Here is a 27,142-nt window from a genome sequence, read left to right as displayed (position 1 = left end):
ACCTCGACCCTTTACCCAGTCGCAAGTTCGCAATGAAGATCTGTGAAGTACTCTTAAATTGCTTTGACTTGGATTCCGGAGAAGATGGCGATATCGTATCGACCTCCGAAAATACTCGCAAATAGTGTTGCTCGGTTCACCTAATATGGAATTGTTTTGCTGAATGGAGGCTTGCTTGTTTAAATTCTTATGCAGTTGTGTTTGATTTCCGACATTAATTGTTGTTTTGAATACCTGATATGCAATTGGTGTTGCAGTTGTTTTTTGACCTTAATTGTGTTAATCGGGTTGACGCTTATGCAATTGTTTTGAGTAAGATAACCTTAATTGTTTTGATTCTAATGCAAGTAAATGGGAAGGAGAGAATTCATTTTTTTAGAATAGTCCGTGACGAGGACGAGTCAGGGTTGATTGTCACTTGCAAGTAAAGCCGGATGTATGTGCTCCGATGTCTTTCTTTTATTAAAGTATAACTTTTAATGAACCTATCATCATCGCTGGACACTATTTAAATCTTGTCACAGGCAAAGTTTGGCGGTCCAGACAAAATCTGCTGACGTGGCAGTGTGCTCTGTGGTCTTTGTTCAACGTTATCTGTCATAATATATCTATATTCAAACATATCCTATGATTTATCTTTCTGTTTCAGTAAATTCCACAAGATAGATAAAACAGATGAGGTTAGTTTGCAACCGTCAAATCATGTGTAGAAATTCTTGTGTTATCGACTATTGACAGATCGACTGACAGTAAGATTTGATTCAGTCTCTTATTCCCTTCAGGCCTGAACAATATCTTTTACACTGCGACAACGCAATGTGCACACCGCAATGCTCACACTTTGTTTGAACATGCATATGTGACACATTTAAAAATCATTCCAGTCTCATCAGAATCTAAGTGCGGTGCCGACAGCCTCGGTTAATATAAACGACCCGCATTTATGCTTTATTTCGACGTGCTTTAAGACATGTGTGAGCTGCCCTCGTTCTAACAACAGTGACAATCGCCCCGCCCAGGAGGTTGGCTCCTTGAAAAGTACCGTATTTTCTCACATATAAGCCACCGCTTTATATAAACCCTTAAAATGCTTGAATTTTACAATTTCTCCCATATAAGCCATCCCCTGATTCACAATTTTCACCTCCATATTCATGGCTTTAATAGGTACAAATGTGTTACTTTGAAAGGAAAATCATCGCACGTGGTATTTCTGAGAAACTGTATGAATCAAAAGCAGATTATTAATTAAGTAATTCAACGAGTAATGTTTGTTTTCTTACTGCAAAACTGAAAATAACCAACAAATAGTAAACTTTAATATGCCGACATCTACTGGTGAAAAAGGGTATAGCAACGCTGAAAGTCTTGTGAGCATATAAGCCATACCCTTGATTCAGTCATCATTTTTTTCGTTACAAATGCGGCTTACATGCGAGAAAATACGATAGATCTTTGAGGAAAAAAGTGGGAGGACCCCTGGTTTAAACCATTAATTGAGGTTTCTGCTGAAACAAGCAGCAACTACCTGCAATCAACTACTAATAACACTAATAAGGTGTCGTCATCTTCAATGTTTGGTCAGAAAACCTGCACCCACTAGGGCCTAGTGGGTGCAGGTTTTCCCCAAAGGGCCTAGTGACTAGGCCCTTTGGGGAATTGGTTTGACACCTGTACATTCAACGATTGAGTCACCCAATTAAGACAGACATACCCAGAAGGCATTAAAAGGCAGTGTGAGTCCTTGTGTCACACCATATTGCATCCATGGCAACAAGGAAGCCAATGCTATAAACTGTTTGAGGTAGCTGCCTCCTCCTTTTCCTTTCCTAGGGCCAAAATACAAAGAAAAGCCTGTTTGATCTTTCTTTGTTGTTAATTTATTGTTTTATTTTCAAGATTATTCTCATTGGATTCACGTAACCTGAAATTTTGAATACGATAAGTATAATAAAAGACAAAGGAATGGTTTAAATAGGAAAAGTGCAACACAAAGCTATTTATTTGAGGTCAAATGTTGCTTTTAGTTTTGTCAGTTGCATTGGCAGGTGAGCAGCACAGCAATAAGGGTGGACTGGAGACTGAAATTGACAGGTGTACCAGAAGACTTGGAGCATGGATCTGAAACACAATGGCAAATCCAAATATTTGCATGTATTCATAAATTGGTATAGTCCAAAAAAATCACCCCCAACTTTTTTAGTCAACCCAATCAACCTTTAGAAACTCCGACTGGAAGCCTCAGGGCCTTTTCACCGAGGAGTTTTTTTTAACCACCTCAATGATTTCAATCCCAGAGATGTGTGAATCTGCCTCAGAGTCCCCAGGCTGTGCTTCCCCATGGGAAGACATGTCGGTGGAGTTTAGGAGGTCCTCAAAATATTCGGCCCACCGATTCACAACATCCCGAGTCGAGGTCAACAGCACCAACTGTGTTGACGGTGCACCACTTCTCTCCTGATACGTCAGATGGTGGACCAAAATTTCCTTGAAGCCACCCGGAAAACATTCTCCATGGGCCCATTCCTCTGATTTCCAGGTTTTTGGGTGAAAGATCACCAGAGCCACGTGCCGCTTGGCCAGCATCCGTCAGCTGCCTCCGAAGTCCCACAGGCCAAAAAGGCCCGATAGGACTCCTTTTCCAGCCTGATGACATCCCTTACTCAGAGCTGTCAACCTCCCTCGACCCCATTTCAGGAGTACCCTTGTCCCATTTGCAGAGTTTATCCAGAGTGAATGCGATTCACACAATATCCATTTGCACTGAAGTCACACAAGACAAATCATTCATCAGAATTTGTAACTCGGATGATTCACAATGCACTCTTGTTACCGAAGTCTTCTGGTTTACAGTGCAGTTGTATCAAGATGGCGGAAGCCGTAGCGATGGTTTGAATTTTGAGGCATTTAAATTGGAAATTTGGTACTTTTCTGAAATGGTTGCTTAAAAAAAAAATTAAGTGACAATTTTTGGGGATTTCCGGAGTTTAAGGAGGTTGTCCGGAGTCCCGGAGTTTGCGTTGCATTTCCGGGTAAACTCCTGAAATTCCGGAGTAGTTGGCAGCTCTGCTTACTGCTGGTGTCCACTCTTTCTGACTGGGGACTCCACCAGGGGTTCCCAGCATATCCTCACAAAATGTTTGAGTCTGCCAGGCCTGACCGGCATCTTCCACCCACTATCGGAGCAAACTCACCACCAAGTGGTGATGAGTTGACAGCTGCGCCCCTCTTTTCACCCAATTGTTTAAGACATGCGGCCGCAAGTCCGATGACAGAACAACAAAGTCGATCATCGAACTACGACCAAAGGTGTCCTTGTGCTAAGTGCACATATGGATACCCTTATGTTTGAACATGGTGTTCATTATTGACAATAAATGGCGAGCGCAGAAGTCCAACAATTGAACCCCCCTCGGGTTCTGATCAGCGGAACGGTTCTTCCAATCATGCTGTCATTGGCCGCATGAGCATTTAAGTCCCCCAAAAGGAGGGATTCCCCAGTAGGGGCACTCTCTGGAACCACTTGCAAGGACTCTAAAAAGGGTGGGTACTCTCAGCTGCTGTTTGGTGCATAACCACAAACAACAGGAAAAAATAAGCCTCTTCAACCCTTTTCTTCATTATCTTTTCAAAAGATGCTGCATTGCCTTGTTTAGCGTACAACAAACTAAAGTAAACGTATGTTTAAATGTGTAGATAAAATACATACCGATGGTCTTAATCCTGGAGATATTCATTGTTGGGAGCTCCTGGAGCACCGGACAGTAATCACAGAAGTCGGTACAGGCAGGGCAGATCAGGACACCGTTATATACCCAGTCTCTGACAAGCACACTCACACTCAGGAGATGACCTTGATAGAGACAGAGGAAGGTGTGTCCCTGAATGTGCACTGTCAGGCCCTGAGGTGAGCATAATACCTGTGATAGACATATAATAATAATAATAATATATAATGTAAACATACAACATACATTGAAAACTTAAAATTAGATAAAGGGCAAGATGTCTGGGTAACCCAGTCAGAGACATATGACAGCGTAGGGCGGGTCTTACAAGTATGGCTTACTAACAGACACAAAAACCCAGTTTACAGACACACAAAAATCTGTTTAAACAAAAGCATGCTGCAAACTTACTAGGGGGTGCTAGAGCCTATCTGGGCACCAGGCAAGGGACACCCTGAACTGGTGGCCAGCCGAATAATATTTTATACTATTTTTATTTATTTATTTTTAATGTAATATATGGCATGAGTGGTTAGCACGTCGTCCTCACAGCTCGGGGTCCTAGGTTCAAATCCAGGTCTCGTCCACCTGTGTTGAGTTTGCATGTTCTCCCCTGGTCTGCGTGGGTTTCCTCCGGGTACTCCGGTTTCTTCCCACATTCCAAAAACATGCACGGTAGGTTGATTGGACACTCTAAATTGCCCCTAGGTATGAGTGCGAGTGTGCATGGTTGTCCGTCTCCTTGTGCCCTGCAATCAGCTGGCCACCGATTCAGGGTGTCCCCTGCCTCTGGCCAAGAGTCAGCTGCGATAGGTTCCAGCACCCCCCGCAACCCTAATGAGGATAAAGGGGTTCAGAGAATGAGATGAGATGTAATATGTCTTTTTCAAAAAAGTAACGATAACTACAACTCTTTACTTTTCAAAAGTAACTTGACTCTGGTTCGTTTCTTCACTGTTTTGTTTGTCATTATTATGCTGCAAAAGTGCATTTATTTTTTGTTTTCAATAAATATAATAACTGTCCTTCGGTCAAAGTAATTATTGACAGTACCTCGTAGCAACCAGAACCCCAGTCAGGATAAGTGACCTTTTTGGTGCACTGCTCCATTACAAAAGCTGACTTCTGGTACACACAGATAGAGTTTGGTCCATAGGACTCCGCTGCATAATTTCTCCACCAGTCTGAATATAAAGACAGAAATAACAAACCAGATTATATTGAAGTAGATTTACATAAAACTTATATTTGATTGCAGTGAGAGCTTCTGATCAGGACACATGCAAGGGTGTGGTTGTTAAATAATTTAAAAAATTAGGCACAATTCTATTCCATCATTTTACCTTTCCTAGGCCCCTAGGTCCTTTTGGCAGTATATATAGTAGTACGCTACAATAATCCCTCAATTATCGCGGTTAATGTAGACCAGACATGGCCACGATAAACGAAAAACCGCAAAGTAGAGTCACCCCTATTATAAAAAATGAAATAAAAATAAAAATATTTTTCTTTTTTTTTTACTTCAGTGCTGGGTCCTAGTAGCAAGCGGAGGGCAGGGGAGTGGCTTCTGCTTGCGAGTTTCAGCGTGGATTTTCACATTTTTATGAATTTACAAAAACAATTTAATTAACAAAAAGAAAATCCCCGAGAAAAAAAACCCTGATGTAGTGAAGTCACAATATTCAAAGGATTACTGTATATGTATGTTTTTCCCTCCCTGGCTATCCTCCTGATTTGAAGAATGTATAACGTTAGATATTCCCAGGTAATTGTGATATTTTATCATGTCTCTCTATTTTTCTCTAACTGGCCACTTGAAACCATTTTCTGTCTAGGCATAATATTTCAATAAACACATTGTTTGCAAACCCCAATAGGCTATTAAAGCTATAACATATTAAAACGGCAGTTCTAGATATTTAAATCCTCCATTAAAACTGAGTAAAACTATAAAAAATAGATAGTTTATGAATGCAAATTTTAACATTGCCTCTAATCTAAAAAAAAACTGAAAAAAACAGACCTGCCGTTACTGAGGTCAATGAGAATGCCTAAAGAAAACAAGATGTGAGAGACAATAAAAATGAAAATAAGATGAGACAATGAGGTCTCCTCTGATTAAATCTGCTTTTCTGAAATCTCATTTGTCTCAGTGATATCTTAGTCTCCATATTGGCTGATCTGTTGCTTCTAAAAAGGCCACAGGAAAAGTAATGTAGAAACAAATGATCACAACATGTGACTAAAAAGCTCCGTAATTTAATTTTGCTATGGAGGGATTTATGTATGACGGTATGAAAATTACCTGGTTGGTTTGCTGATACTCTGCAGTTCGAATTCCTCTGATACTCTCCACTCGCGTGCCAGCTAAAATCTTGACTAAAAGGACAGAAGTCAGCAATCTCCACCGCACCCCCAAAAAATGACAGCTGGTCAGGAGTTACATCTGGAATCTGTTCAAAATACTACATAAACATATACATGATAATTAAAATGGACATCATAACATCAAATCCTTCATATGGATATCTTCGAAAAATGTGTTCGAAGCGAGCCCTTTTGCACCATTTTGCTATTACCTAACGGAGCTGATAGTATTTAGATGTACAGTGGTACCTCGAGATACGAGCTTAATGCGTTCCGGGACTGAGCTCGTATGTCGATTTTCTCGTAACTCAAACGAACGTTTCCCATAGAGAAGAACAAAAAAAAAAAATTCGTTCCAATCCTCTGAAAAAACACCAAAAACAGGCTATTGGATTGGAAAAACATTTTTATTTGTTCTAATTCGCCATCTATTAACAAAGTAACAAATAACTAGTGGTGTAATAGTACTAAAATGTGTTTAATAGCACGAAAATTAGACGGATTTTGCGGAGAGGAGAGCGAGAGGTACACCTGTGTGGAGTTTGCATGTTCTCCCTGGGCTTGAGTGGGTTTTCTCCGGGTACTCCGGTTTCCTCCCACATTCCAAAGACATGCATGGTAGGCTGATTGGACACTCTAAATTGCCCCTAGGTATGAGTGTGAGCGTGAATGGTTGTTTGTCTCCTTGTGCCCTGCGATTGGCTGGCCCGAAGTCGGCTGGGATAGGCTCCAGCACCCCCGCGACCCTTGTGAGGATAAAGCAGTTCAGAAAATGAGATTACATTAACACCGCTAATCCATACCTGATACTCCAGTGGCAACTCCAGGGGGTATTTTTGCAAGTTGCAGACAGCCACAGCTAGGTGGTCCTGTCTGCACATCAGCTGCAAAGGAGAGGCTCGCACAGTACCACAGTAAGGCATAAGAGTATGTTGTCTGAAAAAAGATACAGATCACCTTCATTAAGAATGAAATATTGAACACTTCTTTTCAATCCACATGGTTAGTATATTGTGGTAGGGAATGGAACGCAAAAAATGTTAGGGAACTCAGAAAGATTGCAAAATTAGTAAAGGCCAAACTTTCGGTGATATAAAAATCTTGTAGGAAATGAAACAAAAGAGAGATAACCAAGAGAGTATATTTGGGAATAATTAGTTCCAGAGGGGAAACTTTGGTGTACTAAACCTATGCTTATTGATAATAATCATACATTTAGGTTTATATGGTTTAGTTACCCTCAGGCAAATGTCATACCTTTGTCAAGATCAAATAAGTAAATACAGCTTTTTATCTTTTTTTTTAGCGAGAGTTTAAAAAATTTACATCAAGAGGACAATCTGTGCTTCTTCTTTTATGGGGGTTGAAATCTTGCAGATTTTTAGAGCAAGCCCCACAAAAGTTAGGTCCGTCTTATGTTCCACAAAAATCCTGTTAAATAAGAGTTGAGTTTTAAAGTGCCATAATAGCAATGTATTTAGGTTTTTGCAAATGTACTATATATGTACATATGTTTATGGAGACAAAGGCATGGTCTGATAAAATTATTGAATCATATTTACAGCCTGAATCAGCAGTGAGTACTGAGTTTAGTGATGAAAACTTAATTTGAGTGAAAGTTCAATGTTCCTGTGTAAGTAGTACTGTATTTTCTCACATGTACGCCGTATTTGTAAAAAAAATGATGACTGAATCAAGAGTACGGCTAATACCCGCACAAATTAGACTGGACCTGCACAAAACTGCAAGTTGACAAAGACAAAATGCCATAATGCAAGGCAATGCGGCTGATCCGTAATTTCAAAATATAGAAAAGATAAACAGATAAAACGCTAAACAAAATTAATTTTGACGTCTGTGAATGAAATTCAAGAAAAAAAAACGTATCTTTCATAAAACGTGGGAAAAACTCACTGACTTGTGCCTGCGATTGCTCGCTCAGGGAGCCGCCATCCTCCCGTAGGTAAACGTACTCTGACTGGCCAGCCTTGATAACTGCGTAATGTGTATCTCATGCTATTATTGCACTCAGAGACTTGGTGAAAACAAGACCGCTACGGACACACTTCCTGGTTGTACTGCTCACATGACTTCCTTTTTGAATTCGTTCACGTGCAGGCAACACCCTTTCGGGATGTGCAATTGAGCAGACGATCCTTTCGATTCATACAGTATCTAGGAAATAACACGTGGGATGAGTTTTCTTAAGATTTTCTCTTCAAAGTAACACATTTGTACTCCCTATTAGAACCATTAATATGGAGGTGAAAATTGTGAATCAGGGGGCATCATATACGAGAGAAATCGTAAAATTGAACGATTGGAAGGCAATTTTAAGGGGTGCGGGTTATACGCGGAGGCGGTCAATATGCGAGAAAATACGGTAATCCTTTTCATCTGGTTTACAAGCACAGCAAAGATTAGAGACATCACAATTGTACACCAAGACACCAATTATCAGGCAAGACTTTCAATGCAAATTATTGTGAAATCCTGTTAAAATGGCATCTTAGGTTATAAAAATAATCATAATAATTATGAAAACACTTTTGTGCTACTACAACAAATGAATGGTGTACAAATAACAATGACTCAATGCCACATAATGAAAAATAAAGTATCTGTATTATGGACCTCTGTCTCTGTTTGTCCATCCAGAACTTGCAGCTTTTCATGACAAAATCACAGCCAAGTCCACGTCCCCAGTTCAGTGTCTCGGCCAGGCTATAGTTAGCTCGGTACCACCCTGTGTCCTCCATGATGGCCAGCGTCATTCGGGAAAACACTCTGTTTTGGGTGTGTGAGCCCGTCATGGCTTCATTCTTATTAAGGAACAAGAAAATAATGATTGTAACTTTTTTAATTCCTATATTTTCCACATTATCCGGAGGAACTAAAAGGCTTAATTTTTTTCAATGGGCCTTACAAACTGATGTGCCTTATTTATGGATCAATATTGGTAAATCTTGGCATGAAATTCCCTTTAGCACAGGTTCATCTAGTGGGTGTATAGCACAATCCCCAACCACCATTACTACTAGTAATACTAGTACTACTAGTAGTATTACTATTGCGCCTCATAATGCAGTGTGCCTTATATATGAAACTGATTTCAAAATAGGTAAAAAGGTACCCTGATGCACCTTATGGTACAGAAATTACGGTACACCCTAAATTAAACATACTTACCTCCAAAAGTCTTTTTTCCCAGTGATTAAGTTCAGTCCCCCTACCCCCTTGATTCTCCAGCTCCATTCCTTCTAAGATTGGACACTTGAAATGCTCTCTTGCCTCCTCCTAGCCACAGAGATAAAAAGAAATAAAGTGGGCCTTTTCGGAAATGCAAAATAGAACTAACTATACATTTGTTTTGAATTGATGCCAAATGGACCTAATCGGTATATTTGTGACTTAATAAATTATAAATAAAGTCAGTTAATTCCCTGTCCCAACAAATGTTAGTAAATATGACTGCAGAAAGTATATTTATAAAACAATGTATTCTTATCCACAGACAATTTCATACATTTTCTAATTTCCACACACACCTATAAATCCGAGACTGCAATCCAAGTCAATTTAAGCCAGAGTTACAGAACCTCTCTCAGGGTTTTTATTTGACCACCATTCAACACTCAAGTCCAGCCATTAGCAGAGCTACTATATAACATCCTACCGAAGGGATTGGTTGCTTTATATAGATATTTTGATATGGTTGCTCTACATATGAGCAAAACAGGTTTGAATAGGTGAAACTTTTCAGTTATTTTGAACAAAAGCAAAGGTGACTTCTTACCACAACCCGTGGAGTTACAACGACATGGACTTCATGCCGCACCATTAGTCCCCCTCTAATGTCCCACAGTCTGTTGACACGCTTGATCACTGCCTCACTCCACTGATACAGACCCTGACTGGGACAGAGGTATACATAAATAATTTGGAGATTTAAATGATTATGTTGAACCCAAAGATCATCAATATCATTAATCAACCTTTTTTTTTTGCTTTAAAATATGGTTAATCAACCAAATGACTATGGTTTTATTTTTACAGTGGTACCTCGAGGTACGAGCTTAATGCGCTCCGGGACTGAGATCGTATGTCTATTTACTCGTAACTCAAATGAACGTTTTCCATAGAAATGAACTAAAAACAAATTAATTCATTCCAACCATCTGAAAAAACACCAAAAAAAGGATATTGGATTGGAAAAAACATTTTTATTTGTTCTATTTCGCCATCTATTATCAAAGTAAGAAATAACTAGTGGTTTAATAGTACTAAAATGTGTTTAATAGTACTAAAATTAGACAGATTTTGCCGTAGATACGGAAATGGGAGAGGCGAGATGGATTTGAGAAAAAAAAAGAACGGCAAATATGAGGTTTCATTTGTTATGCCTGCTCCTCATTGTTTCTCAATGTCTCATATGTTTCTTTTTTTCAGATTTCACACAAATGTGGTTTTCTGGTTTTAGAAGTGGTGTAAATGCACAATTAGTGTAAAATCCGATAAAAATTATTAAATTTGGACAATGTCTCCACTAATTAAAAAAAGCAATCACCTCTCATTAAAAGCAGGAAGGCCACTGGAAAAGCGAGGAGTCAAAGGTTTACCATCAGCATCCCGGTAGAAAGCAAACAGACCGGCAGAAAATCCCTGGTGGAAAGATAACTTTGAATGATTACAAAATTTTCTTAAACTGTTGAAAAAATAAACCTAAAAAGTATTTGCCTTCTTCACTGTCTTATTCTTTTGGATTATTACCCCACTTTGATGTTTAAGATAACCATATTTATATGTGTGTGTGTGTTGTGTTGATGTATTGATACAATAACAATACAGTTTCCTTTTTTTAATTAATTATAATTAGGGTGTTTTAGTTTCATCCCTACTTTACAGAAACGTAACTTTCCGAACTTATGGAAATTGTTGCATTAAGAACAACATACACTCAGAGCAGGACAACAATGTTTTAAAAAAACCTGACATTGTCCAAAAGTGAATACAGTTGTACCTCTATTTTAAATTAATTGGTTCCAGAGCTTTTTTCTTAACTTGAAAATTTCGTAAGTAGAGGTGTACTTTATATGTAAATTCTCTAATTTGTTCCACTGTCTTTACACAATTACAAACTACAGTCATAGGGCAGGACTACAATGTTTAAAAAGAAAAACTCGCATTGTCCAAAAAAGAATATTCATGTTTTTATCTTTTTTTAATTATTTGCTTGAAATTTTACTCGTATCTCGAATTGGTCGTATGTCGGGGTGCTCGTATGTCGAGGTACCACTGTATGCCTAAAATGTCTTTTCCTGTGTGTGTATTCTTACCCTCTTGCTACTGTGACAGTTAAATTTCCCGAATAAGGGATGCATAATCTAATCTAATCTAAAAATTCTTCATTTAAATAATCACCCCGATACAAAAAATAATAATTAAAAAAAAAAAATCAGGCTCTGAGGATTGACCATTCCTGGCCCATGCTACAGAGTGACCAAATTTCAAGACAAATTGGTTCCTAAATGACAGCATAGCAGGACCACAAAGAACAACCTGAGTTGTGATACTATGACAGCATGTATAAATGACTTGCAATTATTCTCTGAGGGTAATGATGTATTGATTTAAATCAATGAATGATTGGCTTTTTTAAAAAGGGGTTTTACTTTCTATAAGATTTTTTTACCTTTGGTTGAAAAAAAAACAACAACAAAAACATACTGACCAGAGCATGGATGATCTCGTGTTTCACAGTGGAGAGCATTCCTTCAAATTCTTGAGGCTGGGACGAGATCATGGCGGGACACAAGTTGGCATAACCAGCTATAGGTCTACAGAAAGAAAATGGCAAGAAAATGATGTACTCCACAATGCAGTATAATGAACTTCCATTATTATAACAATGCACAAGAAGTGAGTCACTCAAAACAAAATAACTAATTCTCATGATGTTATTACTGACAAATTGGCCCTTTGGCAACATTGTTCCGAACAAACAGTACTCTTCAAAGACACGAGAGTATTTCTACAGTTGAGAATGGAATTGATAGTTAATCACAGTCTCCATCTCCAGACTGTCAAACTCACGGTACTCGGACGATTCGCCGAAAGACGTTTACAATTTCATTACAGTAGTACTTACTGTTACTACTACTTTATTTTCTCTATTTCTTCTGTCACGTACTGTTCTGCGTGATCTCCAAATGGCTACTACTTTAAACGCAAGGATAAAATAAAAAATATAAAAAATTGGCAGCACATTGTAGTACGTACTTGTACGTACTCTGTAACGGGCCGTATATGGCGCGCGGGACGAGGTTGAAAAACATGTACAAACACGATCCGGGGGCGGGGCGAGCGCGCGAATCCCATTTCGGCGAAACGTCCGTTCGGCGAACTGTCCGTCGGCCAAACGTCCGTCGGCCAAACGTCTTTCGGCGAATCGTCCTTTCAAGCAAACTCACCCTTTGTTGTCAGTTTAAAAGAGTTCATACAATGAGAAATTGAATAAAAGTTATTGTCCTTGTTGGCCAATTTGACAGCAACGAAACAATAATACATGCATGTATGTATTGTATATGGGCAAGTTACACATAAAAAAATCTATACGCTTCCAAAAAATAAATCAATAATATTAAAGTTTACTGTACAGTCATACCTTGAGATACGAGCTTAATGCGTTCCAGGACTGAGCTCGTATGTCGATTTACTCGTATCTCAAATCAGCGTTTCCCATTGAAATGAACTAAATACAAATAAATTTGTTCCCACCCTCTGAAAAAACAGCCCAAAAACGGATATTACAATGGAAAAAAATATTTTTATTCGTTGTAAATCACCATCTACTAACAGAGTAACAAATACCTAGTGGTTATGACGTTTAATAATAAAATGACACATTTAATACAATGCGGAGTTTGCGGATGGGAGAGACTTGACGGATGCGCTCGTAACGTAACATAAACTTTAAATGTAACTTAAATGAACTTAGATTCCTTTACACGCACACCTAAAAAAAGTTTTAATCTTACGTTACACTAAATTTAATCCTTCTTGTGCAATAACCAAGGCCAAAAGGTTCATGTATTCCACCCCGGCTCTCGAGGCGAACTTCCTGCTTTTCTATTCATATTGGCGAGCCAGCTCAGTCACGCGTACAATACTCACGTTTTTCGATTATTTCGTGCTTAATATCGATTGTCATCATACGCCTTTTCTTCACACTACCCTTCATTGCAACGGCTTGCTTTGGACCCATTGTCTTTCCCTGACTTCTGCACAGACTAACGCAAAAAACCCCACAACATGCAACGCTCCCCACAGTGCTCGTAGAGATCTTTGCACGACGGAGATGCGGCGAGAAAGACACTGAAATCATAAACAACCTCTCGTGGCCTGGCCACCTGGCCGTCCTGAATGCTCGTATCTCAAAATTTGTCTCATATCTCAAGGTAAATATTTGCTCGGAATTTTACTCGTATTTCAAATTCCCCGTATGTCGGGGCACTCGTATGTCAAGGTATTACTGTAGTACAAGGCTACCCCTACTACCTGTCCAGCACTGACTCCAGCTGGCAGTAAGCTGCATAAGCCACAATGTTCTCCAGTCCACATCGTTTTGTGACAATACCACTGACATAGAGGATGAAGTCAAACCCTTCCACCCCTGGGCCGTCAGGGGGACCTGATGGAGCACAGGACTTCCCCGACTCAACACACATCTTGCATTGCTAAAAATTAAAGAGAAATTTGAATAAAGAACATTAAAAAAGTCTTGTTTATTAAATCCCGATCCAAATTTAAGTGGGGCAATTGTATTTGAAAACCGCAGTTAGATTTTGACTTTTTTCTATGATATTTTGTTGAACTTTTTTCCTTAGTATTCTCAATTGTTATGGACTTTTGGGTAAGTATTTTACTGGAAACTGAGCAATTAAACAGATTTATCAATATAAATATGTTCATTAATATGTGCTGTCCCTTATTAAATAAATCAAACTAAAACTCCCAGTGTGCATTCGTGAGCGATAAAGGGTTTACCATGTTTATTTTTTGGGTGATGTTCTGGTGCTGACTTTTTTTTAAACTTCCAATCCAATTTTCTTCAAAATATGTTTTGTTAAATCTGATGCAATATTTATATTTTTACACCACAGTCATTTTATGAAGTGTGATACCGCAAGGTAAATAGAGAATTGGTATTTAAAAGTAGTGTGTAAATCTCAAACAGGAATCACTGGTGCGTTTTGAAGATGACATTCTATGCTAAACAGATTTTCATATTTGATTGAACTCATTTAGTTTCTCTCATGAGAAGAGGTATGATTGCACTTTTTTATTTAATTATCACTTTAGAGAATTGTAAATTTCACAATTGTACAATGTTATATAATTTTAAAAACATTTCACAACATTACACATCACAAGATTACTTTCATATTTGCATACTTTTGATATTTACATTGAATAATTTTTCCACCCGAAACTATCAAAAAATGTTATAAGTATTTGCACTTTAACTGTCATAGTGTTATAAAAAATGGGGTTGACAATACATTTAATTTCCATTTAATAAATCTCATCTCATTTTCTGAACCGCTTTATCCTCATTAGGGTCACAGGGGGTGCTGGAGCCAATCCCAGCTGTCTATGGGCCAGAGACGGGGGACACCCTGAATCGGTGGCCAGCCGATCGCAAGGCACAAGGAGAAGGACAGCCAAGCACACTCACACTCATACACAGGGGGAATTTACAGTGTCCAATCAGCCCACCATGCATGTTTTTGGAATGTGGGAGGAAACCGGAGTACCCGGAAGAAACCCACGCAGGCCCGGGGAGAACACGCAAACTCCACATAGGTGGACGTGACCTGGATTCGAACCCAGGACCCCAGAGCTGTGAGGCCGACGCGCTAACCACTCCATTTAATACATTTTATATTTAATATTTACATTGAACATTGAATACATTTAATTTTAGTGCATTCAGCCAAAGCACTTTCTCTGTCTGTGCCGCAGATACCTGGAACTCAATTGCAAATAACGTGAACTCCCGTCTTTGAACCTCTTCTCTAATCATCTTAAAGCCTGGCTGTTAGATGAACAAAATTGCGATCACAACGTTGTCTAAAACTGTGCTCCGTGTGTGTGTGTGTGTGTGTGTGTGTGTGTGTGTGTGTGTGTGTGTGCCTAGTACGTGTTATCGTTTATCTTCAACCTACACAAAGACCTAAAGATGGAAATTAGCCCTCGGCTACAATCTTACTTATTTACAAATATATGTTCATTAATATGAATATAAATGTTCATTAATATGTGCTGTTCCTTATTATATAAATCAAACTGAAAGTAAAACATTTGGATTTTTCAATTGGATTTTGTGCATATTAGCGTGATTAATTGCACCACACAAATTAAAGTTAAAAATTGCACCATTGTCGTGCCGTAAAAATAATGCTTCCGACCTGCAAGTGGTGCTGAGGTACAATGATTGGGCCACAATAGGTGATATTTGCACAGGCATTCTGACAGTAGCGATGCGGATCATCCCTCCTCTTGAGATACTGATTAGTTGCACATTGTCTGTAGAGGGATATATAAACAAAAACATTTTATTTTTCATGTATAAAAAAAATAAAAACATGAATAGTCATACCTCTACCTACGAATGCCTCGAGGTACGAAATTTTCAGGTTACGAAATTTTTTAATTTATTTATTTAAAGACATTAATAAATCATTTCCTTATAATTTTCTCTCATTTTTGTGCATGTCCTCACATTTTTCATACAAAATTGGGACACATTGACCAATTTTCAAGGGTTTAGTTGGTAGTTGTGTAAAGACCGTGGAACGAATTAGCGAATTTAAATATAAAGTACAACTCTACTTACGAAATTTTCAAGTTACGAAAAAAGCTCTGGAACGAATTAATTTTAAATAGAGGTACAACTGTATTCACTTTTGGACAATGTCAGTTTTTTTAAAACATTGTTGTCCTGCTCTATGAGTGTATTATGTATGTTGTTCTTAATGCAACAATTTCCATTAGTTCGGAAAGTTACGTTTCTCTAAAGTAGGGATGAAACTAAAACACCCTAATTAAATTAATTTAAAAAAAATTAAACTGTATTGTTATTGTATCAAAATCAATATAGGATGTTGATTAAAAGACTACAGCTCATGTCAACATACACCTTCCATGGAGCACATCCACTAGGGCAGGAAAGCTGGGTGATTATTGCCATGGTGTCATAATTTCGTCAAGCCTTTCCAAGAGTTCTTGGAGGCAGTATAGCATTCTCATGGTGCAACAACAGTGGCAAAATCTGTCTAATGATCATATCAATTCTGGAATGCATGGACTTCGCTTGCTATATATTGGTGCCTTCAGACTGTCAAACGGTGGACCTGTATACTGTATATCATTTATCGTATTTTTGCACTATAAGACACACCGGAGTATAAGGCGCACTATAAGACACACCGGAGTATAAGGCGCACCTTCAATGAATGGTATATCTTTGAATTTACAGAAGACACATACCTACTGAGAAGAATAGGGCTGACCCTGTGCCTCACAAATAAGGCTTTCTGCAGATAGTCAATTGCCTGGGGAAACAGCTTATCCTAAGGGTAAACACAATTAAACTCGTTACTTGTACAATAGATCTCATGCTCTCAGAGATTTCAGGGAGGGATCTGCTATCGTACTCCGTCTTCCCGGCGTGTCAGAATTTCTGCTTGTTATTATGTACTTGATATATAAACTGACATATATACACTGATTATTAGTAGAGAGAAGGCAGATACCCAATATTTGGAACAGAAGTACACAAATTGGAGTAAAACTTGAATAATGGAAGCACTGAACTTAATTGAACTTTATTAAATCACTCAAAAATTTGTTAATATACTAAAGAAATGACAAATTCAAAATCATCTATTCTAACCATACATTTATTAAGAAATATATTGAGGATTCTTATAAATTATGTTTATGTATGTTACATAACCACCAATGTACAATTCAACTTTGAATTGAATGCATTTGTATGCGTGTGGTTGCACGTTAAAACACCGGCGCTGTGAGAGAGCGAGCTGTTTTTGCTGCTCTTTTAAACGCTTCACATTTGCATTGGTAACTCTAGGTGTGTGTGTTCTCACTCAGCACTCAATTCGGAGGGAGGGCAAGATAAAAGATCCCTTAAAAGCATCTGTGACAGGTCGTTTATGATAGGCGTGGTTGTGAACTGAGCACAAGACAGCAGGCAAGAGAGAGTGAAGAGAAACTGCATCTGAGCCAAAATAACCCAGTTTTAAATTGATTTCTTCATATTGGCCGATCGGATTAAAATAAGGCTGATACCGCTATCCATCACGTTGTCAAATATGTCCGCCGAAAATCGGTGGGTCTATACTTTCTATTCTGTTTCTACTATTTACTGATGAATATTTCCCAAGAGAATAACTGGGATTAGTGTGTGCTTTTGTATTTTCTATTATTTGTCTGTGAAATTGTGATTACAGGCAGCAGGTGTGACACCCAGTTCTTGTGTTCCTCTACCGAATGAAAAATGTGGAACCATGTTTTAAATTATGTAACAAATGTCATAAAACAATTAATGGAGAAGACTGCCTACCATCTGTGTTCGCAGGAAAATGAGGGAATTATTACCTTCACCAGTCTTCTTTTGATTGCAGGGAGCCTGTAGGTAAAGAGAGATAGTTGTTTAAGGAAAGTTTGTCTTTGAAAATTTGATGAAATGAAATAAGAAATGGCTGATAATTCATGGCTCATTGTGTCTCAAATATCACGTTTTAAATTTGTGTGTAGACCTCAACATACTTGTGGAATATCATGAAAATAATTTGGTGTTAGCTTAAAAGAACTGGTGAGAAAATCATCGGCTGCTCTCTGCCCTCACTGGATGACATTGCCTGCCCTCGCTACCTCAACAGAGCCAGGAACATTGTCAGGGACCAATACCACCCTGGTCACAACCTGTTCCAGCTGCTGCCCTTTGGCAGACCATACAGGTCTCACAAAGCACGGACAGATAGACTTAAGGACATTTTTTCCCACAGCCATCAGGACTCTGAACTTGCGTTAGCACGACACACAATCCCTTCTGTGCAATAACTTCGGGGTGTGCAATAACAATGTGCAATATCTTAGACTGCAATATTTTAGAATTCACCTAGCCGGGATGTGACTTTTTATACTTTTATACTACTATTTGTTTTTTTTTACTGGGAAAACACACTTTGAAAAGCTTGGAGTAGCACCACCAATTTCGTTATACGCAGCTGTGTATGATGACAAAAAAAGGCTTTTGATTTGATTTGAGATAGAATTTTGGGCCTTTTCCGATTTGAGCAGAAAGCAGAATTTTTCCATAGGAACTTGTTCAGATTGGCACCCGAAATCCAATTTTTAGGCTATCCAGATGGAAAGCGGGAGGTAGTTTTATCTTCTTTCACCCTCCACCCAGTGGGACATCCCCGGAAGACCTCCCTAAGGAGGCATACGGGAGGCATTCTAATAGGATGCCTAAGCCATCTCATCTGGTTCTTCTTGATGTGGAGGACCAGGGGCTCTAATCTGAGCCCCTCTCGAATACTGGGGATTCTCACTCTGTCCCTAAGGGAGAGCCCAGAATCCCAGAGGAGGACACAGATTTCGGCCACCTCCATCCTGTTCTTTCAGTTATGACCGACAGTTCATAACGATAAGTGAAGGTAGGAATGTAGATGGACCGGTAAATAGAGAGCTGAGTCAAGAGGCAAAGGCTCCTTTACGACAGACCAATGCAGAGTCCGCATCACTGCAGACGCCACACCGATCCACCTGTCGATGTCCTGGTCCATTCCTCCCTCACTTTGGAACAAGACACCGAAATACTTATACTCTACCTTATTCGACCAAAGACCTTTGTCTCAGATTTGGAGGAAATAATTCAAGATTGCTGTACCAATACTGGCAGAACACTCCCCCAATACTTCCTGGGGGACACCATAAGCCCATAAGAACCCAGTTGAGGGTGTAGAGTTAATCCACTGTTCCCTAGCAAGGACTTCTCCAGTACCCCTAAATAGACCTTCCGAGGGAGACTGAGGAGTGTGATCCCCAATAATTTAAACACACCCTCTGATCCCACCTTTTAAAAAGGGTAACCACCTCCACGGTCTGCCAATACAGAGGCACTGTCCCCAATGCCCACACGATGTTGCAGATGTAAAAATCAATGATTCATTTCCCTTTGCCGCTCATCACTCTCAATTTATTAGTCTACCGTCAATGGCAGCCCGGGAATAAACACTCTTGGGCGGGCATTTCAGCCCGAGAATAAGCACTCTTGGGCGGGCAGATGTAGCAGAACCGAGCTGTGAAATGACAGCAATCAGGTCAAATACATCCTAAAACAGCATTTAATGATCAAATACAAATACTGGAGCTCTTTGGACATTAGAACCGAGCCCAGGGAAGTGAATTCCTTGGTAAAATGTCGCGATGATGTCGCGATAAGGCAAAAAAAAACGTCTATATACGTCCATTCGCCAAACTGGTCAAAATGCTCTCAGATTCGGTCAAATCCAGCCGAAAACAGCGTTTAATGATTAAATACAAATACTAGTATTTGTATATACAATACTAGTATTGTATTTTATACTAGTATTTTATTTAAAAGAAGAAAAAGGAAATTCACATATTCTTCGTCGTCTTCCTTCTTTTTTTTGCTTGGTATTCCCATAGGTATCGTGTATACAGACTAGATCTCCGATGCGCGTTGTGAGGCAACGGAGCTAGACGTCGTCGCTTGTCGGCCATTTTAAGAACAGGGCCATTCGCCAAACGGCTCAAAATGCTCTCAAATTCGGTCAAATCCAGCCGAAAACAGCGTTTAATGATTAAATACAAATACTAGTATTTGTATATACAATACTAGTATTTGTATTTAATCATTAAACACATTTTGAGCAGTTTGGCGAATGGACGTATATAGACGTTTTTTTTGCCTTATCGCGACACCATCGCGACATTTTACCGAGGAATTCACTTCCCTGGGCTCGGTTCTAATGTCCAAAGAGCTCCAGTATTTGTATTTGATCATTAAATGCTGTTTTAGGATGTATTTGACCTGATTGCTGTCATTTCACGGCTCGGTTCTGCTACATCATCCAAGAGTGCTTATTCCCGGGCTGACATGCCCGCCCAAGAGTGCTTATTCCCAGGCTGACATGCCCGCCCAAGAGTGCTTATTCCCGGGCTGCCATTTGCGGTAGACTAATAAATTGAGAGTGATGAACGGCAAAGGGAAATGAATCATTGATTTTTACTATAATTTGGACAACGCCGGCGGCGGGCCAGATTAAAAATCCTAACGGGCCGTATATGGCCCGCGGGCCGAGGTTGAAAAACTTGTACACACACGATCTGGGGCGGGGCGAGCGCGCAAATCCCGTTCCGGCGAAACCTCCGTTCGGCCGAACGGCCAAATGACCGTTCGGTGGAACGTCCATTCGGCGACCTGTCCGTCTGTCAAACGTCTGTCGGCGAAACGTCTTTAGGCGAATCATCCGGCCACGGATCGAACCCAGGTTAAGAACCACTGCTTTAGAAACTCTAGGCAGATCTCATCCACCCCGGGATATTGCCAGAGAAGAGCTTTTTCAACCACGTTATTGACCGCAACCACAGAGATAAAAGAATCCACCTCAGATTCCCCAGGCTCTGCTTCCTCATGGGAAGGCATGGAAACCACTATATAGTGCAGTGCCTTCCCCTCCTGAGAAATGATAAAATAAATAAAACAACCAGCAAATAGTATATGATTGTGTTGTCAGACAATGAATTACATTTGCATACTCACTCATCCACACTGTGGTCGTAGATGATTTTAATCTTCAGAAAATGGTCATCAGCATTTCTTTTAAAGACATGCATAGGCTTCAAATGCACAAGATGGACAACCTGAATGAGAATTAAGCAATAGAATATTGGTATTATTTTACTGAAAACAAAAATTGATGTGAATTTGCAGTTTTTATTAAAATATTCTTTTTGTGACCCTTCAATGCAGAGAGTACCAGCCTCTTATGATTTGTTTTTTTGTTTTTTTTAATTCATTAATGATAGGCAGCTGCTTACTAGAGCTCAAAATTTCACCACCAGCCATTTTGGAGAAGAGACATCTAAGTAAAATAAATTGGCATCTTTGAAATGGAAGATCTGGTCAAAACTGGAGCTTTAGTGACATTCTGTTGAGTCCAGGAATCAGAATGAGAAAACATGACTCCATTGTTGGGGGTGAAATCTGTTTTTTTTTGTTTTGTTTTACTATCGTTGCTCTTTAGCTGTCTCTCACACCACCAAGATAATAAATATTATGAAAAAAATCTAAAGCAAGCAGTTGCGTCAGATTGCCTATTATTGCAGAAATGTAGCAAAATGAGAATTATTTTTCTATTGATTTTTAGTCATTAGATATTTTTGTTTGGGTGATTTTTGTGGGCGGTCCCTAACTCAGATTTAAGAAAAACAGTAGTATCTAGCAATGTGTTTGCTATTAATTTGTAGGGACAACCAAAGGAGATGTTTTTTTACAAAGTTTCCATAATTGCCCTCCACATACAGACACTAGGGTGGCCCGGCGGATGAGTGGTTAGTGCGTCAGCCTCACAGTAGGGGACCTGGGTTCAAATCCAGGTCGGTCCACCTGTGTGGAGTTTGCATGTTCTCCCCGGGCCTACGTGGGTTGTTTCCGGGTACTCCGATTTCCTCCCACATTCCAAAAACATGCATAATAGGCTGATTGGACACTCAAAATTGCCCCTAGGTATGAGTGTGTAATATTTATGTAATGTTTGTTATTAGGGCATTTCTTACTACCACTACTACTGGGTCACTTTAATACAAATAATAGGAACAGGCATTTAGAGCAGCGGTCCCCAACCTTTTTCTCACCGCGGACCGGTAAAGCTCTTTCTATTTTAATGGGGAGGGCGACAACTTAAGACAAAATTGTGTGTGAGTGGGGTTGTTGTACGAACGACACCCACGACGGCCAAAAAAAGGCCCAATTATAATAGCAATTATCTCATCTCATTTTCTGAACCGCTTTATCCCCATTAGGGTCGTGGGGGCTGCTGGAGCCAATCCCACCTGTCTCAAGGCCAGCTGTGAGGGACACCCTGAATCGGTGGCCAGCCAATCGCAGGGCACAAGGAGATGGACAACCATTCACACTGACACCCAAACCTAGGGGCAATTTAGAGTGTCCAATCAGCCTACCATGCATGTTTTTGGAATGTGGGAGGAAACCGGAGTACCCGGAGGAAACCCACGCAGGCCTGGGACAACATGCAAACTCCATACAGATGGAGATGACCTGGATTTGAACCCAGGACCCCAGAGCTGTGAGACACTAACCACTCGTGTCACCGGGCCCCCATACCAATTATTATTTATTATTATTATAACAACTTTTCTCATTTAAAGTAGGACGGCGAGATTGAAAACGTTAATATTTTTTACTCTGATGGACCGGCACTAGGTAGCTCGCGGACCGGTGGTTGGGGACCACTGATTTAGAGGTTACATTGTTTTTATTGGTTGTTTCTCCTTGTGCCCTGTGATTGGCTGGCCACAAATTCAGGGTGTCCCCCGCCTCTGGCCCGAAATCAGATGGGATAGGCTCCAGCACCCCGCACGCGAGCCTAGTGAGGATACAGCGGTTCAGCAAATGAGATGAGATGATACATTTACTATTGTGATGTAGCCGCCAATGTATAAACCATAATATGAAGCAAATATGGAACATCCGACTGACCTTTTCCGACTATAGAAAACGTGAAGAATGTTTACCTCATTTGGAAGCGGAACATGGTGTTTGCACGTCCCGTGGCAACGGATTAAAACGGCATAGATGAGGACAAAACAAATAATCCAGCACGCAGATAGCTTGCTCTCTATTATTAATCTCAGATCCATACTCCAGTTTTAAAAGTGAACAAAACACTGTACGTCAAAATCAAAACCAACTGCACGGCTGCATTGTTGCTCGTGTTCAATCCTTGCATTGTAGTTGGCATTAATCAATCAGTACACAATGTGTATTCCGATACCAAAAAACAGGTTGTTTTTACTTCTATCTCTAAAGCCGGATTTCGTGTAGTACATTGATTCGCTCTGACGTCACAATCCGATGCAATATGGCTGTCGAATGACGACGCCTTTACACCCACTTAAAGTGTACTTCAGACATCTACATTTAGTTCCCAAAGGAAAAGAACGCCGTAACTTTTCGTTCATTTTTCATCAGGGCCAAAATTGAATTTAAATAGCGATATGTATTACTCTTTTTTTAAAACAGCTGGTGATGGAATGAAGATGGAAATTAGCCCTTGGCTACAATCTTACATATTTACATATATACGTTGATTAACATGAATATAGATAGATATGTTCATTAATATGTGCTGTCCCTTATTAAATAATTCAAATTCAGCTCATTTTTTTCATGAACACCAGATACAGAAATCTCACGGCATACTTAAAATGATTATAACTTTTATTCCACATCCAGCCTGAATCATAACCACGCTTATATAGTTTGCTGTAAATCGAACCGCAAATAAGTGTGACAATATTTCAGCTCGTTCAGAGTACCGTATTTTCTCGCATATACGTATAAACCACACCTTTGAAGTTGCCTTAAATTCTTTGAATTTTATAATTTCCCGTGTATAAGCCGCCCCCAATCAATTTTCACCTCGATATTCATGGTTTTAATAGGGAGTACAAATGTGTTACTTTAAAGGGAAAATCTTGAGAAAAATCACCGCACGTAGTAATTCTGAGATACTGTATGAATCAAAAGCACATTATTAAGGTCAATATCATAAGGAAATTAGCAATTCATCCAGTAATGGTTGTTTTCTTACTGCAAAACAGAAAATAACCAACAAATACTAAATGTGAATGTTGGGGTTATTCTGGGATATTATTATATATGTGCATATTAGTCATTATACGTATGTGATACATTAAATCATTATAAGCAGACGAAAGCTCAGTATAAGCTCAGTCCTCATTTTGTTTGTTTGTTACAAATACGGCTTATATGTGAGAAAATACAGTATTTAAGTGGAGCAAAATTACTTCCCTCGAATGCTGAGGATAATAGTCAGAATCCTGCAACCCTTTTTTTCTTCACTGGCCTTCAACCTGTTGTATAATATGATATGACACTTTTTGATTTTTGCTAAAAGGTTTGCATTGTCAATGATTTTTCAAGTGTTGGTAGCCACATATGAGAGTTCTTTTAGCTGGAGTTGATTTGACCATAAACCTAGCATATTTGCATCTAGTGTGTGCTTTGATGAATTGTAGGATTAAGTACACCTTAAGTAACAGCATTTAGTTTTTCCATTTTTTTCAAAATAACAATAAAGGCCAAAATACATGCATGCATTTTTAAATTCAAGAAGCATTTTAGCAAATGTGTATTCAAAATATATCCTCACCAGCCTATAACCCTTTTGACATTACTCACACTAATCACGTATCCATACCTGTCAACCTCTGCCGATAACTGCACTTATAAATGATTATGATTCCCCTTACAAACCCCCAAAAAACGTTTGTAAGGTTTTTTGGGGGTTTGTAAGGGGAATCATAAATCATTTATAAGGGCAGTTATCGGCAGAGGTTGACAGGTATCCTGTTTATATTATCACTTGAGTCTTGTATGTGTTGCACATTCCACACTTGTCTTGAAACCCATAATTCCTTATTTGTAAAACCCTGGCTGTCCAAGAAGGTTCCATTATAGCCCGAGTGATCCAGCCAGGCCTAAGTGCTAATCAAGTTAATTAACAGACGAGCTAGACGTAGAAAAATCCTTGGAGATTTCTTTTTAACTGAAACCCACCCACCAATATTCAAATGAACGCCCACTTTTAACTGTTGCAGAGCTGTCAACCTCTGTTGCCCCCTTTTCAGGAGTACCCTTGTCTCATTTCTGGAGTTTTTCCAGAGCAAATGCGAGTCAATCAAAATCAATATAAAAAGTAAAAAAATAAACGCAGGAAAATTTAAATCAAACTGTTATTATCATGTTTTTACATTAATTGAAATATTGTGTTTTTGCAAACTATTGAAAAAGTACAGCATAATGAAAATAAGTTTAGCTTTGTGTATGGGTTCTTCTACGTGTGTTTTAGTCATTCATTCTACCATTATTAGGGTTAATATCAAAAGTAAGTTAGTAATTCATCCAGTAATGGTTGTTTTCTTACTGCAAAACAGAAAATAAGCAACAAATAGTAAATGTATCGCACATGCATGTGCAAATGTCGGTCCTTTAGGAGATGGCTTCAACATGTGATATTTCGTGGATTAAATGATCCAATCAACTTCTGCGAGTGTCTGGGTTTCATAGAAGTTTCATCCAAATTGCCATCCATTTTGCGCTTAACCCAAGCAGGCATATTGATAAGACTTACCAGTGCTGTGTACCCCTACTTACAGGGGTGTCAAACCGGTCCTCAAAGGGCCGCAGTGGGTGCAGGTTTTCATTCCAACTCAACAAGAGGATCACTTTTGCAAGTGTAATCAGTTAATTCAAGTCAGGTGCTACTTATTTTAGAAGACACCTGATTGGTTAAAATGTCGGCATCGGATCGGTTGGAACAAAGACCAGGACCCACTGCGGCCCTCGGCGGAATCGGTTTGACACATATGCTTTAGAACAACCCCAGAAATTACAGGATTTGTTTCCAAAAAAAAGACTGGTGATTTTTGTCAGCTTTAAGAATACTTACTTCCCTTATGAAAAAAAAAAAAAAACGAAAATGTTAAAGCGATAGAGGCTACCAATGCAATCTATTCCGAATCGATTGCCAAGACAAATCATTTGTCAGAACTTGTAACTCGGATGATTCACAATGCACTCGTGTTACCGAATTCTTCCGGTTTACAGTTCAGTTAAATCAAGATTGCGGAAGCCGTCACAATGGTGTGAATTTCGAGGAATTTAAATTTGGTACTTTTCCGAAATGGTTGCTTCAAAGAATTTAATTGATAATTTACACCGGGAGGTTGTCCAGAGTCCCGGAGGTTGTGTTGCTTGTCTGGGTCAATTCTGGAAATTCCATAGAAGTTGGCAGCTCTGCTGTTGGAAAATAATTTATAAACGTGAGTCAGATCATCAGAGGTTGTCTTTTCTCTTGCAAATAAAGAATGTTGTTTTGAGAACTGACCTGGAGCTCCAGCGTGTCTGTTTTCCGTGTTTAAAAAAAAAAAAAAAAAATCCTCCAGGACAGAAAACGAGCACGTGGCATTGTGAGTACGAGGTTAAAAAGGAACGAACGCCAATACAAATACAATTTTAGTATTTAAGATAGTTCACCATCGTTCTTGACCTCAGGAAAAAATATTTGAAGTCAGGCAACATGGATGTCATTTTGAATGAGGCGGAAACAATACCAGAGTGAGGAATTAAATGATGGTAAATATAATCGGGAGCAAAGAGGTGAAAATTTTCAACCAAGGACGCAGGTAGGATCCACTGTAATCATCGGGAACGTGATGAAGCCATTTCATTTAGGGCAGGCATTTCGTCTCTCCTGAGTTTTTACTCATACTTAACTTTAGGACCTTGTTGTCAGTCATTGGCATTGTCAGTATTTCCATCCCCTTGCTTGACCTACATGTCGTTTTGTGTTCCTGCATTCGGAGCCACTTCCCCTGATTCTTTATGCTGCCACTCGAGATTCGATTGGGAATATTTCAGTCGATAGAATTTATGCATTTTACTTTCTGAAATCACTGACAGGAATTCATTTATTAATCATCAATACCGCTGATCCTCATCAGGGTCGCAAGGCTGCTAGAGCCTAACTAGCTCACTGGACAAGAGGCAGGGCACATTCTCAACAGGTTGCCAGCCAATTACAGAGCACAAAGACAAACAATCTTTTCATGCTCACACTCTGCAAAGAAAGGTCCCATGCGGGCACGGTGAGAAGATGTGAACT

At 39.3% G+C, this 27,142-nt stretch overlaps 1 protein-coding gene across 1 annotated transcript; it reads right to left on the bottom strand.

The window, feature by feature from the left end:
• Positions 1-1,975: 1,975 nt before the first annotated feature.
• lmln (leishmanolysin-like (metallopeptidase M8 family)) lies at positions 1,976-23,303 on the bottom strand. Its single transcript, XM_077617533.1, has 16 exons — positions 22,968-23,303; positions 20,974-21,074; positions 17,778-17,808; positions 16,647-16,729; positions 15,566-15,683; positions 13,653-13,831; positions 11,827-11,932; positions 10,663-10,757; positions 9,892-10,009; positions 9,285-9,392; positions 8,730-8,917; positions 6,899-7,031; positions 6,034-6,193; positions 4,782-4,912; positions 3,710-3,920; positions 1,976-2,121 (listed from the first exon to the last, which is right to left on the bottom strand). The coding sequence occupies exons 1-16, from the start codon at positions 23,091-23,093 to the stop codon at positions 2,033-2,035; spliced, it is 1,977 nt and encodes a 658-aa protein (XP_077473659.1). The 5' UTR covers positions 23,094-23,303; the 3' UTR covers positions 1,976-2,032.
• Between the last annotated feature and the right edge of the window lie 3,839 nt (positions 23,304-27,142).

The sequence above is a fragment of the Stigmatopora argus genome, chromosome 13 (genome assembly GCF_051989625.1).
Source record: "Stigmatopora argus isolate UIUO_Sarg chromosome 13, RoL_Sarg_1.0, whole genome shotgun sequence".
Lineage (NCBI taxonomy): Eukaryota > Metazoa > Chordata > Actinopteri > Syngnathiformes > Syngnathidae > Stigmatopora > Stigmatopora argus.
The sequence above is the reverse complement of the archived record's forward strand: the minus strand, read 5'-3'. Positions and strand labels throughout refer to the sequence as shown.

Excerpts from the sequence above, each read along its gene's own strand:
- lmln (XM_077617533.1), bottom strand. The coding sequence starts at position 23,093 with ATGGATCTGAGATTAATAATAGAGAGCAAGCTATCTGCGTGCTGGATT. Across the intron at positions 15,684-16,646 it reads AGCCCTATTCTTCTCAGTAG|ACAATGTGCAACTAATCAGT; the intron begins GTATGTGTCTTC and ends ATCCCTCTACAG. Across the intron at positions 11,933-13,652 it reads CTGGAGTCAGTGCTGGACAG|ACCTATAGCTGGTTATGCCA; the intron begins GTAGTAGGGGTA and ends TTCTTTCTGTAG.